Source organism: Cucurbita pepo, chromosome LG10 (genome assembly GCF_002806865.2).
Source record: "Cucurbita pepo subsp. pepo cultivar mu-cu-16 chromosome LG10, ASM280686v2, whole genome shotgun sequence".
Taxonomy (NCBI): Eukaryota; Viridiplantae; Streptophyta; class Magnoliopsida; order Cucurbitales; family Cucurbitaceae; genus Cucurbita; species Cucurbita pepo.
This window is the reverse complement of record NC_036647.1, coordinates 1,300,176-1,317,009: the sequence shown is the minus strand read 5'-3', so window position 1 is coordinate 1,317,009 and position 16,834 is coordinate 1,300,176. Positions and strand designations below refer to the sequence as shown.

Genomic DNA, 16,834 nt, shown 5'->3' with positions numbered 1-16,834 from the left:
TTTTTTTTTTTTTTTTTTTTTTTTTTTTTTTTTTTTTTTTTTTTTTTTTTTTTTTTTTTTTTTTTGTGTGTGTGTTAGAGCTACTAATCCGTATCAGAACATGTAGGATTGAGCTTAGGAGTAAATGGATCAAGAAGTGCATTTCTGCCAGAAGTTCACAAATATGAATTATCATTGGGTGAGAAGCTTTCTATTATCAAGAAGTAACTTCTACATCTAACTGTTGTGAACACCTTGAATGTATACCTTATATTGCTTGCCTCATCCTTCCAACATTGATATGTGTGAATGATTTTGATGATTTGAGTCTAAATAATTGGAGAGTTTTTGATATGTGGAAGACAAATAAATGCATGGTTATAAACTTCCAATGTATCGTTAGGTTCATATTGTGTAGATATCTAAACTTTGATAACATGATAATGTTCGCACCTTTGCTTAATATTGGAGAGTTTTTCTTATTATGGAGGAACAAATATAATGCATGGTTCCAAACTTCCAATGTATCATTATGGGCATATTGTGTAAATATCTAAATTTTGATAACATGATAATTTCAACACCTTCGCCTATCTACCCTTGTTAACCTATGGAGGTGTTCTTTGTAATAATTTTCCGATAGAATCTTGTTTTGTATCCCATTTCATCATATAAATGATTTCTTTCTGTTTTCTAAATATCTAAAAGAGATAATATGAGCACCTTTGTAAGTCCTCATCAATTTTTGCCTTATCAGTTCTATTACCTTTTTACAGCATAATATAAATACATATGAGAGAGAATGCAGATATGAATATGCCATAAAATTAAGAATATGCAGGTATAAATGTGCCATGAAATCTCTAGGTGGTTATAAATAGAGGAAATTAGAAACTTGGGAGAACAATTTTGGATATAGTTAGTGGAAGAGTTCATACCTCTTGAAGTGCTTTGAAAACTTGTCATTTTCTTTCTTAATTTCAATACTATATTTTGGTATTTTTCATTAGTTTTGTAGTTTACGGGAGAGTCTAGGCCTGTCTTGAAGGTCTGGGAACACTTGTAGTTTTTCTTCTCATATCACTACTATTTTCTGTGAATTCCATTTTGATTCTTGTTTCCTATTAGAGTATTAGTCATTTCAACACATATCTCCTCTCTAAACTGCTTTACTTTACTTTTTTTAATCTTGGTGTGATTTTTCATCAATTCCAAATTGGTAGTTCGTAAAATAAGATATGCTTCTCTGCATAATCACAATTTTAGCCTAACTTTTTTTTCTCTAGATATTATCTTTCTGACTTGTGGCGATTTGCTATTTTTTCTTCATAGGTAAAAATGGAGGGATCTTTTCTTCCTGCACCATTAAATGAATCAAATGAAGTCGATCATTTTCTTGTGGAGCCTAAAAGCGACCATGAATTAGGAAATTGCTTGAGAGTTCAAGATTTCTCTCGTGACTTTGGCTACGAAATACAAACAAATGGTGGTGAACTCTTATGATCCATTCCTTATGCTTTTATTAGTGCTAATTTGCACTCTACTCATTGGGCTTCTTCCATCCATGTTCTTTTGTTTTAGTATTTGTTGGCGAACTGTAGTCTTATCCTATTTTCCCTATAAGCTCAACATATAGAAAGGGTCTTTATTGGTCTGATGTGAATATGTTTTGGAAACCTTTCCTTGTATATGTGGACAAATCCAGAAAAGTGATACTAATTATTGAGTTCAACATGCTTAGACATTTTAAATTTATTTTCCAATAGTTTTTTTTACATCAGTAAGCAATCTAATCCTGGCCAATTTCTTTTATTACCTATAAGGTGGATTGGATTCTAATAGCAAGCAGGGACGCAAATATAAACTTAAATTGGAGTATGCTTCTATCTTATGATATTTTCATGTCATGCGAATTGATCATTTCATCATGTCTTAAAGTGGTAGAGAGGTTCAACCTTTGAGAATCAAATGAGGGAAAGTATAGATGCTGGTGTGCTAAATGGTTGTTTCTTAGTTTTTGACCTCCTCATTTAAACTCTCTCCTCTTTTCGACCTTAAGGACCCAAGTTATTTGCCTATGAATCCTACAATGATCTCCTCCTCATTGAATCTCTCTCCAAAGACAATTTTCCTTTTGTCTTTTTCCCTCAATGATGTATTTTTCTATAGGTTCCATCACGAAGATCTGAATCATTTGTTGTGGGAGTGCAAGTTCGCTAGCTACCTTTTAAGCATTACAATTTAAACCCCTTAGGGAATGAAAATAAAATTTTGGGAGAAAAAAGTTGGAAGGAGGGAGGGACAAAAAATTTTAGATAGAAAGAAAGTTAGAGAGAGTGCAAAAATATTCAGTGGAGAAAAGTTGGAGAGAAAAAAATTAGAGAGAAATAAAGTTGGAGAGGTAGTGTCAAATTTTAAAGAGAGATCAAAATTTCCCGAAATTAGGGTTGAAATGGGGTGAAATAGAAGGTTATTCTTGATATTTATAATTATAGTTATTTTTTAAATTTCTTGCCAATCAATTTTTCCAAACTCACCCACCTTATACTATCAAAACCACGTAGTTTTGATTTTTCCAAAGAAAACACTTCCACACCATCCAAACACTATCATTTTAGAAGTGGGCGGCAAGTAACTTTGGCCAAACATGCCTTCTTGAGCTGCCAGATGGCTGTGGTTCCACTCTTTTGTAGAAACCCTTTAGAGGGGGAAGTTAGAACCTGTTAAGGCTCCTCTTTGGTCTGAGAGGAATAAGAAAGAATTCCAGAACTCTCACATTTGCTTGGATGTTTTTCAGAATTTAGTTAGATTCTTTACTTTCTGTGGAGTACTTTTTCCAAAGCCTCTTTTTCACTATGACGTTTATTTGATTTATGCCAATTAGGATTGATGTAAACCCATGGGTTCCATAGGCGTTTTCTCATCCCCTTTTTACCATTCCTCCTCTTGATTTAATATAACGGATGGAAAAATAAATACAAAAAAGAGAAAAAAAAAAAAAACTTAAAAATGTAATACTCAGATTCAGAGTTAGCTTTATACATTAATTGATTGAAGTGAAATGGAATTTTATAGATCTTGATCAACTGCTGGATGATGTCGATGAATTAGGGAATTCCATGTAATAAACAATCTGCTAAATACATGTGAAGTTTATCTTCTCATTATATATATAATTTTTTTGTTAGTCTTGTGTGGTTGTATGCTAACAAATTTCATATCTAGTCAATAATCTGAAGCCTCTGTTTCCCCTCTCTTTCTTTATCCCTGTTTTTCCTTATCTTTAATCATGTATTCTTAAAGCACAGATGCCGAAGTTGATGAAAATTCTTTCAGACAGAATAGGGGATTACAATTGGGAAAGCCAAGTTCAGAGAGTAAATCTCAGGGATCAAGCAGGAGTGATACTGATGCTTTTGAAATATCAGAATTGTCAGCAACAATGGTAATGGAGGCTGAATTCAACAATACACCTGTTGAGAGGAGTTTGACTCGTGAGTTGTTCTCTGGTCTGAGGACCAGAGGTGGGTGTGCAACACCATTTGAAGGCAACATCTGTGATACAATACTTGATAATAATAATATCCATAAGTTCAATACTAATGAAAACTATCTTCAAAATGAGAAAATATCTGATGAAAATGTGAAGGGTGATATTGTGGCAAGCAAACTTGCCAGTTGCTCAAGAGAGAGGAGATTGCGCAAGCCTACTCGAAGATACATAGAAGAATTTGCAGATTCAAAGTCTGAAAATAACAAGGGAAGGAGAAAATCTCCTACAAAAGATAAATACCTGAAAGTGACTTCTACTGTGGAATCTAATCACATTAGACATAAGGTACAAATGTTGGCCCCTAAAGATGAATCGCATTGTGGTACGTCTGTTCCAGTGCAGTCTCGATCTCAGAGAAGACATCCAGAGAAGCATGTACCAGTTTCAGTACGAGAGTTTTCTCTCTTGATATCTGTTCATCCTGCCAATATAATTATCATTGAAATTTCTCTGTTTTATCTGCCTTCCATATATTATTTGTTTTTTTTTTTTTTTTTTTTTTTTTGTTTTCTTTTTTGTGGTTCATTTGGTTTGGCCCAAAGTCTTTCTAGATTTAAAGTTGAAGCCACTTTATTGAAGTCATTCATGATGCCATATCTTTTTTTTTTTTTTTTTTTTTTTTTTTTTTTTTTNTTTTTTTTTTTTTTTTTTTTTTTGAAACACATTCAACTTTGTACACCCGTGTGAGTTGTAAATAGACAGTATAGGCACATCTTGTTGTATATGTATAGGCACATCTTTGATTGTTTCCTTTTGGTAATAATTCAGATGATTATAATATTCATCACTCAGAATATAAATCTTGAATTGCAAAATGTTGGTACTATAACTTTTGATTGATTTCTAAATAGTTTGACCTCAAATATGTGGTGCATCAAGAAATGATTGAACTCATCTCATCATAGGAATTAAAAGCTTTTAAGACTCGTGGTAAATTTAAGATGACTCAACTGCCTTTGACCGTGGACTTTCTTTTGTTTATATCTGGGGCCATTGCAGACCTGATACACTGGTGCTGGTGAAATACATTATTCTGATGTGCAGTTTTTACTGTCTGGTCTTCTGCCACTCCTTCCCGCTCACCCTTATTTCTTCTCTGTAATAATTCAGTTGCTTTTCTTCCCCCCTCCCAACCCTCTGTGTCTTTTTCCTCTATTATATTTGTTTGTGCTCGAGACCCCAAATATACGCAACTAATTATGCTATAGTTTAGAATTGTAAGTTCTACTATAGTTGAGAATTGTAAGTTCTTTCATTCTACATTTCAGGGATTTCTGTCTGAAGACGAACCTTCTGCAACTGAGTGTAAAAATGTTTATTCATCTGCCAAAATATGTAAAAAGTATGATAGGAGGAAGCACCAGAAGATGTGGACCCTTACTGAAGTGATGCGATTGGTTGATGGAATTGCTGAATATGGAACTGGCCGCTGGACTCGTATAAAGAGGCACCTATTTGCGTCTTCTCCTCATCGTACGCCCATAGATCTCAGGGTATTTATCCATTCACTATTCTGATTACTTGACATTTATCCAATGAATTTTAGTTATCTCGTTTTCCCTTCAGGACAAATGGCGGAATCTTTTGAAAGCTAGCTGTGTTAACATACAGAACAGTAAAGGGGTGAGCGTTTTGTTCTTTATGCTTCACCTTTCTAGTGAATGTGAACTGTGCATGCCATAGATGAACCTCTTAATGATTTTTTGTCCACGTTCTAATTCCAATGAATCTTTTGCATGCAAAGTAAATTTTTAGCATGCTTTAAGTCGGGTGAAAGAGTATTCAGTTACGGTTTTGTTTCAATTATACAGACTGAATGTAAGCAGCCACATGCCTCACGTCCACTGCCGAAGTCCCTTCTCCAACGTGTTTATGAGTTGGCCAATATATATCCATACCCGAAGGAGCGCAGTCCAAAACCAGTCAGAGAAGCTACACCTCCCATGTATCTTATTGAAAGTAACTCGTTGTCATTCAATTGGGGGCGGAAGAAGTATGAATGATATCTGTGCATTGGAAGCAGCAGAAATGCCTTTGCAATGAAGTGTGGAAGTCTAAATAGTACTTACAATGAAAAGATCTCTGTTTCTGTTTTGACCCTTTTGTAACGGTGATATGCACTTGAAACTGGGAAGAAAATCTTCCATAATAAAAGCCGCGGAGCTAATTAACTAAGAAATCTAGTATCATCGATTCCATTTCCTCGTCTGTTTTTTTTCTTTTTTTTTTTTAATTTGGGTAAATCATAAAATATTTCATGTACATTTTCTAATACCAATTGTTAATTCTTGAGAAGGTAGAGGTTCTCAGAATCTGTTGCAGTGAGGAAAGGAAGTCATGTTCGAGTCGGTAGTAATTTCTCGGGTGGAGGAGAAATATGCTTACCCCTCAAGCGAATATCTCCGTGGTTACTAATGTTTGCCGCTACTGAAGAACAACCACTCTCGTGTCTTGTACTAACTCCGACTCATTTATGGGTGAGGTAAGTATATAGTTTTACTATTCCATCTTTTTCAAATTGATTATTACTTTAATTCTTTGCCAGGGATGTATTTTTTCTATTCTCAATCAACTTATTTCTTCCCCATACCAGGTAATGTCTTATCTGGATTTTTGTATACAGTATCTATCGTTTGGCATCAGTGTCTTCTTATTAATAGTCGTTTCTCTCATAGATACATGCATAAACATAGACCTGTATACACTAAGGGATGGCCATTATTAGTCCTTAGGATTTTCTAGCAGAAGGTATGATTACTGGAGGAAAGCGCACCTCCCTCTACCCTCATACCCTGCCCTACTCCTTGGAACATAGGAACATCAACAGCTAGAGCAAAAAGAACTAGGATCTTCTGATATGCTGTATCAAATAGTACATATTAGCCTTCTAGATTTGCAATAGTTACCCACTTCCATTGTCATTTCCTTGCGAAGCTCCACCCTTCTCGTTGAAGTACTCTCTAGGCAAAGAGTGATGGTTGCTAATGCCACTTTCTGGGTGCTTGAAATTGCTCTTTCTGCTGTTATTTTCTTCAGCCGTTTTTGCTTGCTTTAAGAAATGTTGGTTTCCTTGTTCATGAAACCCTGCCAAAGCAATCTTTCTTGAAGTCACTGAGCAAGTGTAGCTCAAGATCATCATTGATAAGATGAGGACTAAGAACTTCATCCTGGGGTTTCAAGTTTCGTACACTTAGATACATCAGAAATAAGGCTTCAGCATTTATAGAACAACAGCTAAGTTCTTAGATTTGATGATTAATATTTAAAAAATACCCTAGTGGTTTTATAATAGAAAGTTAGTTTTAAAAATGAATTATGGAGTCTCCACCAGAAGACTAGACAAGATATAAAGCCTGTTGGAGTTAAAGGTCAACGCGCTTTATTTAATAAGCGAATGGTTATGGTTGAAATAGTATACTTGGTCCACTTTATCAGCCTCACTAGGGAGCATCCACCTTCGTAATGGAAATCTTTACGAAGACCTAAATTTCAGTTAGGCATAATGATGTTTCCTGTTTGAGTTGCTAAGTGATGTCAGTTTATAAATTGCAAACAGTAGTTTCTCACAATGTTTTGCAGCGAATCACCACTTAAAATATCCTGTTGGGGCATCCTTTTATTAGTGCCCTCAGTCCGGGTTCAGTTAAAGTGCTTCTTGGTAGAGACTTCTTTTGAAAATGGAGCACAAGTCCACCGCTAGTAGATATTATCCTATTTGGGCTGTCCTTTCCAGACTTTCCCTCAAGATTTTAAAACGTGTCCACTAGGGAGAGATTTCCACACTTTTATAAGGAATACTTTGTTCCTCTCTTCAACCGATGTGAGATCTCACAATCTACCCCCTTGGGAGCCTAGCGTCCTCGCTGGCACTATCCAGTATATGGCTTTGATACCATTTGTAACAGTTCAAACCTACCACTGACATATGTTGTCTTCTTATATGGCTCTGCTACCATTTGTAACCGTTCAAACCTACCACTGACATATGTTGTCTTCTTTAGGCTTCCCTTCGAAGTTTTAAAACGCGTCGACTAGAGAGAGGTGTCCCCACCCTTATAAGAAATGTTTTGTTCCCTCTCCAATTGATGTAGGATCTCACATAAATAGGAACTTTTAATAAAATCTTAGTACATTATACAAAACCATAGATTTTTAACTTGGTATGCTTTTTATAATAGAATGGATAAATGTTCCATCTTAATTTTGTGGGCTCTAAGCTATAATACATAGAAATTGATTCATTGTGGTCTATGAAGATATTTGAACATGGTTTCGAACAAACGTCTTCATTTCACGCATGTTGTAGAGTCATAACTGACTTTTGAAATTTACATACCAATAGCTTTGAATTTCTACATTTTCCATAGATTTTCATCTTATGTTTCTTCTACTCTCAATCTGGTTGTTCATACCTAATGTATATTAAAATTAATTTAAAAATTCTAATTATCTGATGCTGATGCTGATATTAAGTGTAAAGCACACAATCCCTTCTTAGGTCATTAATGCATTAATGTTGAATGCTTCTACTGTTTATTTATATATTTATTTATTTTCGTTCCTATGCTAAAATATGAATAAAAATAAAGCATGAATGAATGGGATGCTATGCTATATGATTTATGATAAATAACTTCATCAATCATTTTTTTTAGTTTAAGAATATAAGGTTTAAAAAATAGATAATTGATTATAAGTTTAAATTTTCAAAAATCAAAACAAATATGTTGGACGGTGTTTTGATTAATTAGGATGGTATATTTATCGAGGCTTCCTTTTGTATACGATCAAATATAATTTGTAGGATTGATTGAACTAAGTATTCCTGATCGAGCTATTAGTTATTTCAGTTCTTTAGCACACCGCATAGGTAAAAAAAAAAAAATTATTCGTAAATTATCTACTAATTCACAATTCATCTCGTTATCATAGACACATGCAACTCCAACCAACATGGTTAAATTATTAGCAAATTCATTAAGAATTCAAATAACGAAACTCCCTTGAATTCTCATATAATTGTCTCACAATAGAGATCAAAACAAGAAAAATAGAGGAAAAATAAAACAAATGCTTCCAAGAGGAAGCATGGGAAGTTATAAATGGAAAGATATGGGGCAAAATTAATATTTAAATGAAAAAAAAATAAATAATAATAGTGCCAGCTTCTCTGACCTGCGGGGCATGTTATCACTTTCAACTACAGCTTGTTCGATCTGAGAACTGCATCTTGACTCTATCATGTTCATCAATCATCCCAACCCAAATTCAAATCATCATATCATTCCCTTTTCCTTCTTCATTTTCATGCCAATTTTGGGAATCAAAAACACAACATCTTTATTCAGTACTAGGCAAATTAACTTGCCAATATCGCGTCTCGAACTACTGAATCCGCTGCTTTACATCCCCGAACCATTTATAAATGGAGATAAGGATTTGGGTCTATTGGGGGTGTTCCTCCAAGTGTTGCATGCCAACTAGCTAGCTACCTAAATTTTTCTGAATCTTGAGTGAGCTCGAGAGTTTGGGTTTGCTATCTGTGTTGTGAATGTGGGGAAAGGTTTTGCCCACTTCAAAACAGAAAGGCTTGGGGTTGGGGTTCTTTCAGTTCATAACCTCCATGGTTTGCTTCAAAAGTTTTCAATTCAGAAATCTATCAGAGAGAGAGAATGAATGAATTCAAGTGAGTTTGCATTAAGAGCATTTGAAAGTGAGTGAGAGGGAAAGGTGTCTTTCTGAAGAAGACCCAACCAAATCAAACCCACAAACACTCCATTCTCGTCCTTGGGAGATGAATCAGTGAGCTGTCATATGCTCAACAAAAAAAAAATGAATGAACCAAACGGACGCGACTTATCTTTTCCCAATCAGTCTCATACGAGAAATTATTTCATTTTAATACTTATCATCAGATAATTTTTCTATTCACCGCCATCAAAATAAAGGTCTTATGGTGATTAGTGAGATACCACTATAGAAGAGCTAGAATTTTAACCTTGTATCGAGATCTACAAACCAAGGGAGTTTATTTTGTACGATAGAACTTTGGCCGAATTCTATGTTGAATGACATGACTCTTTCGAGTTTTACTGTTGGATACAAATGTTATTACATCTGGTTTGAAGTTAAGAGTTGAATGATGACTCTAGTATCAGTAGTGTACTGATGAATGATGTATAGATGTAAAGAAGTGGGTTTGGATATTCTGTGAAGCAAAAATGATGTCAAACAACCATAAGACATATCAAGCAAGAATCTTGGCCCATGCCCATTCTATCTTTCCCCACACACTTGATCATCAGTTCAAATGTATGTTCAATTCAATTCATTTTATTTAAGTACGTCAAGTCCACCGCTACTAGATATTGTCCGTCTTAGCCTGTTACCTATCACCGTCGGCTTCACGATTTTAAAATGTGTTTATTAGGGAGAAGTTTCCATACCTCTATAATGAATCATTTGTTACTCCCTTCAACTAATGTGAGATCTCACAATCCACCTCCCTTAGAGGCCCAGAGTCCTCGCTGGCACACCGTCCGGTGTCTAACTCTGATTTCATTTGTAACAATTTGAACTCAACACTAGTAGATACTACCCGCTTTAGTCCGTTACCTATCGCCATAAGCCTCACAGTTTTAAAACGCATTTGTTAGGAAGAGGTTTCCAAACCCTTATAAAAAGATATTCTGTTCCCCTCTCTAACCAACATGGGATCTCATAATCCACCCATGTGGAAGCCTACATCTTCGCTAGCACATCATCTAGTGTCTAGCTCTGAATACCATTTGTAATAACTTAAGCTCACCGCTAGCAGATATTGTCCGCTTTAGCCCGATACCTATCGCCATCAGCCTCACAATTCTAAAACACGTCTATTAGGGAGAGGTTTCCATACCTATATAAGGAATGTTTTGTTTCACTCTCCAACCGATTGGATCTCACATAAAAAGCTCATAATTCCTAAGAGGTTCTTAGATTAAATCCTTAAATTAAGAGTACACGAACCGAGTCGAAGTATAAAACATTTCCCTAGGAATGAGAATATTTTCAGCTTTCGTTCTTTATATACAAACAGACTTGAGAAGAAGATTAAAAAAAAAAGGGTCCAGATAGGAGGAACTGACAACTGAGAGGAACCAAATCTAGGCTTCAGTACCAAAACAAACAAAAATATATGTAAATTTTATTGAAGTTTAAGAAGCAAGATGTTTGAAAACTGAAATAAAAGTTATGTTTGAGTGAGAGAGGCCCATCACCTGCGCCCAGATGTGATGCTGCAGACAAGCTTATCCCAAAACCATCTGCAGCAGATGAAAGAAAAATGGATAGCAATGCAGCTGCTTTCTGCATATTGCCATGTTCCTTTTCAACTCAGAACTGCTCCCAACAATTCAAAGATGATTTGGAGTACACATCAATCCATGAATCCCTTGTTTTCATAACAAGAACCATAACTAATGAAGATGAGATTCAATAATCCATAGTGATCAAAGAAGGCCTGTTTTGGTTTGGAAACATTGGCACGTACGAGCTAGAGCAGGGAACATTGGGCATCCTTGCCGGGAAAACGAGGGTCTGGAAAGGGCGTATAAAGAATCTCCTTCTTTCCTCCCTTTATTCTTCAATTTTCGAGATCGATATAGCCCTCTCGAAACAAAGCTAGGTTGATAGCGATACGTAATGGGTGACATCAGAGCGAGACACCAGGTGGTGTGCTAGCGAGGACGCTCGGCCTCAAAGGGGAGGTGGATTGTGAAATCTCACTATCAGTTGAAGAGGAAAACAAATCATTTCTTATAAGAGTGTTGAAACCTCTCCCTAGTAGACACATTTCAAAACCATGAGGCTGATAGCGATCCATAACAGGCCAAAACAGACAATATCTATTAGCAGTGGATTTGGACTATTACATCGCCACTATCCCCCCTCGACCTCAAATCTCATCTCTTGTCCACTCCAATCATGTGGGGCCATAACAAAATTAACTTCAAGCAAGAACTTCGGGAAAAAAATCAGTCAACCATTACTCCTTTGCTTAACACCATTTTTCCATATTTGAACATATAAAATCTCATCTCAAAACTATGCAATGAATGTTCGTACAATTGGTATCATCTAGAGATGCAACAATATAATAAAGTAAATTGGTACAGCCAAGCAAGGGTGCATCTACTATGATATATATAATGCACTGTCAGACAGAAAATGGCATACAGAAACGGAGCCCACTGCTTAGCTATATCTATAATGTCAACCATCTAATAGTGTTCTTCATCCACTCTTATATATACCTTTCAGTTTCTCCATCACTAGCCAAAGACTAAAGCTACACACTGATAATATGAAGGGGGGGTTTATAAGAGCATGTGCAAACAAATGGAGGAAGATAGGAAGCAAAGTGGTACCTTGTGCAGCCTGCGAGCAGTGTTGCCAATGGGTTTTGTGGTCTCCCTTGCATGAGGATTGCTTCATTCCGCGAGACGTCCCAAAGGGTCACTTGGTTGTGTATGTGGGTGAGAATAACAGAAGGCTTGTAATCAAAATTAGCCTTCTCAATCATCCTCTGTTCAGGGCATTGCTGGATCAAGCACAAGATGAGTTTGATTTCACTACGAACTCAAAACTCTGCATTCCTTGTGATGAGAACCTTGTCCTTAGTGTTGTCCGCCGCGCTACCTCACCTGATAATCGACAGAGCCCTCTGTGTCTTTGAAGATAGGTTGTGTTGAATTATATCCTCTTTGAGAATGCTAATATGTATTTAGCCACCATTTGTTGTAAACTAATGTACTCGTATAAATGGGGAAACGCCATTCACTCTCCCTTCTAGACTACTAGTTCTATCTGTATTTACACTTGGAAACTTCTCGGAGCTATGCACAATCTAAGATCTCAAACAGAGTCGATTATTCCCCTCGAAAACAAAGATTTGAAGTGGCCTATAATTTATTGAGTACTCGGTATGTGAGATTCCACATCGATTAGAGAGGGGAAAAATATTTTTATAAAGTGTGGAAACCTCTCCTTAGCATACGCGTTTTAAAAACCTTTAGGAAAAATAAAAAAGGGAAAGCCAAAGAAGACAATATCCGCTAGCGGTGTGCTTGGGCTGTTACAAAGGGTATCAAAGCCAGACATCGAGCGATGTACCAACGAGGACGTTGAACCCCGAATGGGAGTAGACACTAGGCGGTGTGCTAATGAGGATGCTGGGCTCCGAAGAGAGATACATTATAAAAATCAAAAAGGGAAAGTCAAAGAAGACAATATCCGCTAGCGGTGTGCTTGGGCTGTTACAAAGGGTATCAGAGCCAGACATCGAGCGATGTACCAACGAGGACGTTGAACCCCGAATGAGAGTAGACACTAGGCGGTGTGTTAATGAGGATGCTGGGCTCCGAAGAGAGATACATTATGAGATCCTACGTCGATTGGAGAGGGGAACGAAACCTTTTTTGTAAGGGCGTGGAAACATCTTCGTAACAAAAGAAGTCCAAAAGGAAAAGCTAAAAGAAGACAACATCTGCTAGCAGTAGGATTGAGTTGTTATACGGTATGGGTATGACTCGTGCATTCGTGTACACAGACCATTTGCAAATGAAGTAACATGAACACGTCAATCTATTTCCATCAAGTTTGGTGTTTCTCCCATAACCTCCTACTTAGAATTCTGATTTTAACATAACGGTTGCAACATATAAACTCCAAGCAAAATTTTAGACTCTCCCTTTCACCAATTAGCACTTACTCTGCATAGCTTGCACCACAGGAACTAAACTCTAGCTTCGCACACAGGCTGCTGAATCTGATAAATTGCGATCACTTTAATGCCAGTTAACAACTCCACACAAAATCCGCAACAGTGGCCAACTACAATTATAGCAGGTTCAGTCTGCCTTAATAAACTGTAGAAGCATAACAGATAGGCTCTGCATAATGAGAACGTCAAGTAAGAGAAGCCATAAACATCTCTTGGAGCCTGCATCTGAAACTCAATAGAGCTACCTAATACTGCCCGAGTCCATCAGTTAATATAGGAAGTGACAAAGCAAGAAGATGATACAGAAAAAGACTGGCACATCAAAACGCATCATAAATTGATCACATGCCATACAATTGTGGCACAACTTCAAGGATAATAAGACTGGTTCTTTTTCGTCTTTTACAAACTACGTGACGAACACTAACATAGTAAAAACAAAATGGGAAGACAAAGAAAAAGCCATGTTTTCGTAGAAATAAATTTGAACAGATCTCAATCATCTGACATTGTATGGCTGATTACGTGAACAGAGCCGTTTCAGTTATCCTTTGGACGGCCCGCAAAGGATCAATGGCTAAATATAGTAGCACCCTTGGGATAAGCTACTTCAGAGTCATCAATATGATCTGAGCTTATTACGCTTCAGAGAAACTATGAAAAGATATGAAGAACGCCTCCAGAATGTTTCCCAGAAACAACGTGTAAGACTGCAAAATAAACAATGAAAGACATCCCTCAAATATGGTCACAGATTGCATTGGTGAACTCGGTAGTCGATGATGAACCGCCAAGGTCAGCTGTTCGATACTTCCCTTCTGCAATGGTGTTGAGGACGGCATCTTGGATCCGATCAGCTTTGTCATGGAGCTCCAAATGCCGAAGCATCGTGACAGAACTCAAAAGCAATGCAGTTGGATTTGCCAAATTCTGTGCAAGTTTAACAAGCTTTCAGATACATGAAAAATACTTTACGATAAAGAAATGCAACTAATGATTGGTGCAAGGAACAAACTGTCTGCCTTGCGAGTTCGCAAAATATATATTCAACCTCATCAATTACTTTTATATTGGTTGTGCTTTTGTAAAAATGTGTGAATATGGACTCCCATTTGAATTCAAGTTAATTGGATACAATAAAAAATTTAAAAGAAAAAAGCTCTGAGTGAGAACCCAAAGCGGGCCATGGACTTCGATCTACCAAATGAAAAAATGCTTCTGAGATTCAATCATAAACTACTTTGTCTCGGTTGTATCCCCTCAACCCCGCTAAAGTGGTAAATAAGGGTTGGGGTCTCATATTATTTCTATCTGAAAGGACAAAAAAAATAGGAAGGGATGGTTCTTCCATTGCATTGATAGAAGTCTAACTAGAAAAAAAATCTCTCTATTCCTTTGAGAGCTAGAGAAGGATTCAAAAGATTTATTTAAATGTATGTTAGGTTGAACTACNAATACGGTAAAAAAAATCAAAAGGAAAAAGAGACAGGAATAAATGCAGAGACAGAACTAAAAGAAAATATGTAATTCCCTAAGGACGCTAGCTCAGATCCATCTTGTTCAACATGCTTTCTTGTAATTCTGTTCTTTATTGGAACCTTTGTTCTCTTCATACGTGCCCAATCTGCATTTGTTCTCCATTCTTCCTATGAAGAAGATTTATTCCTGATTCTGATATACAAGGGGCTAAATATCAAGGGTATACGTTGGTATCCAAAATACAACTGCTTTAAAGAGAAAAGAGCTCACCCTTTAACCTGTGTTTTCTATACCTTTTTTGTTTTTCTTTTTTTTAACAAAAATTGACTTGTTTGATAATCCGGTCTTTCTTGTTTCAATTTTTCTAAAAGAAAGGTTTGAGAGATCTTAGCATTTTTTCCCATAAGAGGTTTCCCAGGAACGTTTTTATAAATATATTAGAAGTAACATTTTCTCTCGCTACTCATTTTCCTACACACTTCTTCACAAGCTGGATTTCTGGTGCTCGATCTTAAAATTTTTCTGAAGACTAACCTATATTAGAAGTCATCGATAAAGTCCAAAGAAATAAATGAAAATGCAGTCATGTGAGTCATCGATCTTAAAATTTTGAAGACTAACCTTTCCAGCAATATCTGGTGCCGAACCATGCACAGCCTCAGCAAGAGCAATACCTCCCTCACCAATATTACAGCTGCACAAATGTTTTTTGACATCAGATAATCTTTAAACTTACCAATAAAAATAAAAATAAGGCACAAATACCTTGGCGTTAACCCTAATCCTCCAATCAGCCCAGCACAGAGATCACTAATAATGTCACCATAAAGATTTGGCATAACCAATACATCAAAGAGTGATGGATTCTTCACAAGCTGCACAGAGTTGATACACAATCAAAACCAGTTCCACCTTACTCACACATGCATTACAAAAGTCAAATTTCACTGGAATTCTATTCTACGAAAACTCTTTAAAGATCCCAAATTTCATCATCCAATCAATTTATTATCAGAAATACGTCCTGAAGAATACACTAGGAGTTCTAGATTGACTCTCCCAGACCTCCACATCACCTCTAAGAATTAATTTCCGTATGGGTGCATGATTCTTGAAAAGAAGTTAATCCATACCATCATACAGCAATTATCAATGACAACTTCCTCGTACTTTATCTCAGGATACTTCTCTGCAACTTCACGGCAACACTGAAAGTGAAGACACAAAGAAAACTTCAGATGGGGACGCCTCGGTGGAAAGTGCATATGAGAAAACAGTTAATACTTTGAAATGTAGTCCCACCTTAAGGAAAAGACCATCAGTTTTCTGCATTATATTGGCTTTGTGAATTGCAGAGACTCTATCCCTCCCATGAGCTTTGGCATAGTGAAAAGCATATTCTGCTACCCTTAAACTTGCTTGACGGGTAATGATCTTAAGGCTTTCAACCACACCTCTAACCACCTAGCACGCAAGAAATCCTACACGTAAATCACATTGAGATTGTTTTCCACCCCCTCGATCGAAACAATAGATACTTACTTGATGTTCAAGTCCACTGTACTCCCCTTCTGTGTTCTCACGGATGGTGATCAGATTTACATTATCATAACGTGTTTTATAACCAGGTAGGCTGTAGCAAGGCCTCACATTAGCATATAAATTAAGTTCCTTCCTCAAGGTAAGGTTCAAAGAACGATGGCCTTTTCCAATTGGCGTAGCCATGGGTCCTTTCAAGCCCACACCATTACGTCTCACTGATTCTAAGCTTTCCCACGTGAGGAAACTTTGAGTTCGGGGATCTATTTGGTCGCTGACATAGTGTTCTTCCCATTCGATGGGCACATCAGCAGTTCTGAATACCTGTATAGATGAAAAATGAAATTCATCACAACACCCTAAATATCACTTAGTAAATAAAAAGAAAGTATCTTCCCCTTTAATGCTCCGTAAATTGTTCGACGCAAGGAATTTTCCTCTTAATTCTTTGAAAAATATGACTTGCGATTTCAAGTGCATGTGACACTCACTAAGATTTGAAAAAAAAAAAAAAAAAAAAA

At 36.5% G+C, this 16,834-nt stretch overlaps 2 protein-coding genes across 4 annotated transcripts in view; one reads left to right on the top strand and one right to left on the bottom strand.

Moving 5' to 3' along the window:
• The window catches only part of LOC111803529, a 7,201-nt gene extending 1,490 nt beyond the window's left edge, over positions 1 to 5,711 (top strand). The window contains exons 2-7 of one of the 3 annotated variants that reach the window (XM_023687977.1): positions 107 to 178; positions 1,312 to 1,468; positions 3,288 to 3,919; positions 4,801 to 5,025; positions 5,099 to 5,155; positions 5,344 to 5,711. In XM_023687977.1, the coding sequence (XP_023543745.1) occupies positions 125 to 178; positions 1,312 to 1,468; positions 3,288 to 3,919; positions 4,801 to 5,025; positions 5,099 to 5,155; positions 5,344 to 5,535 (1,317 nt within the window). In that variant the 5' untranslated portion in view covers positions 107 to 124 and the 3' untranslated portion in view covers positions 5,536 to 5,711. Of the gene's footprint in view, positions 1 to 106; positions 179 to 1,311; positions 1,469 to 3,287; positions 4,631 to 4,800; positions 5,026 to 5,098; positions 5,156 to 5,343 lie in introns of those variants that run through there. The other 2 variants (XM_023687979.1, XR_002816385.1) reach the window with 2 other exon arrangements.
• A 7,897-nt stretch (positions 5,712 to 13,608) lies between these two features.
• The window catches only part of LOC111803747 (isocitrate dehydrogenase [NAD] catalytic subunit 5, mitochondrial-like), a 4,021-nt gene continuing 795 nt past the window's right edge, over positions 13,609 to 16,834 (bottom strand). The window contains exons 2-7 of the mRNA XM_023688282.1: positions 16,317 to 16,637; positions 16,077 to 16,238; positions 15,908 to 15,982; positions 15,540 to 15,649; positions 15,396 to 15,468; positions 13,609 to 14,225 (exon numbers count right to left, since the gene is read on the bottom strand). Coding sequence (XP_023544050.1) covers positions 14,034 to 14,225; positions 15,396 to 15,468; positions 15,540 to 15,649; positions 15,908 to 15,982; positions 16,077 to 16,238; positions 16,317 to 16,637 — 933 coding nt within the window. The 3' untranslated portion in view covers positions 13,609 to 14,033. The remainder of the gene's footprint in view (positions 14,226 to 15,395; positions 15,469 to 15,539; positions 15,650 to 15,907; positions 15,983 to 16,076; positions 16,239 to 16,316; positions 16,638 to 16,834) is intronic.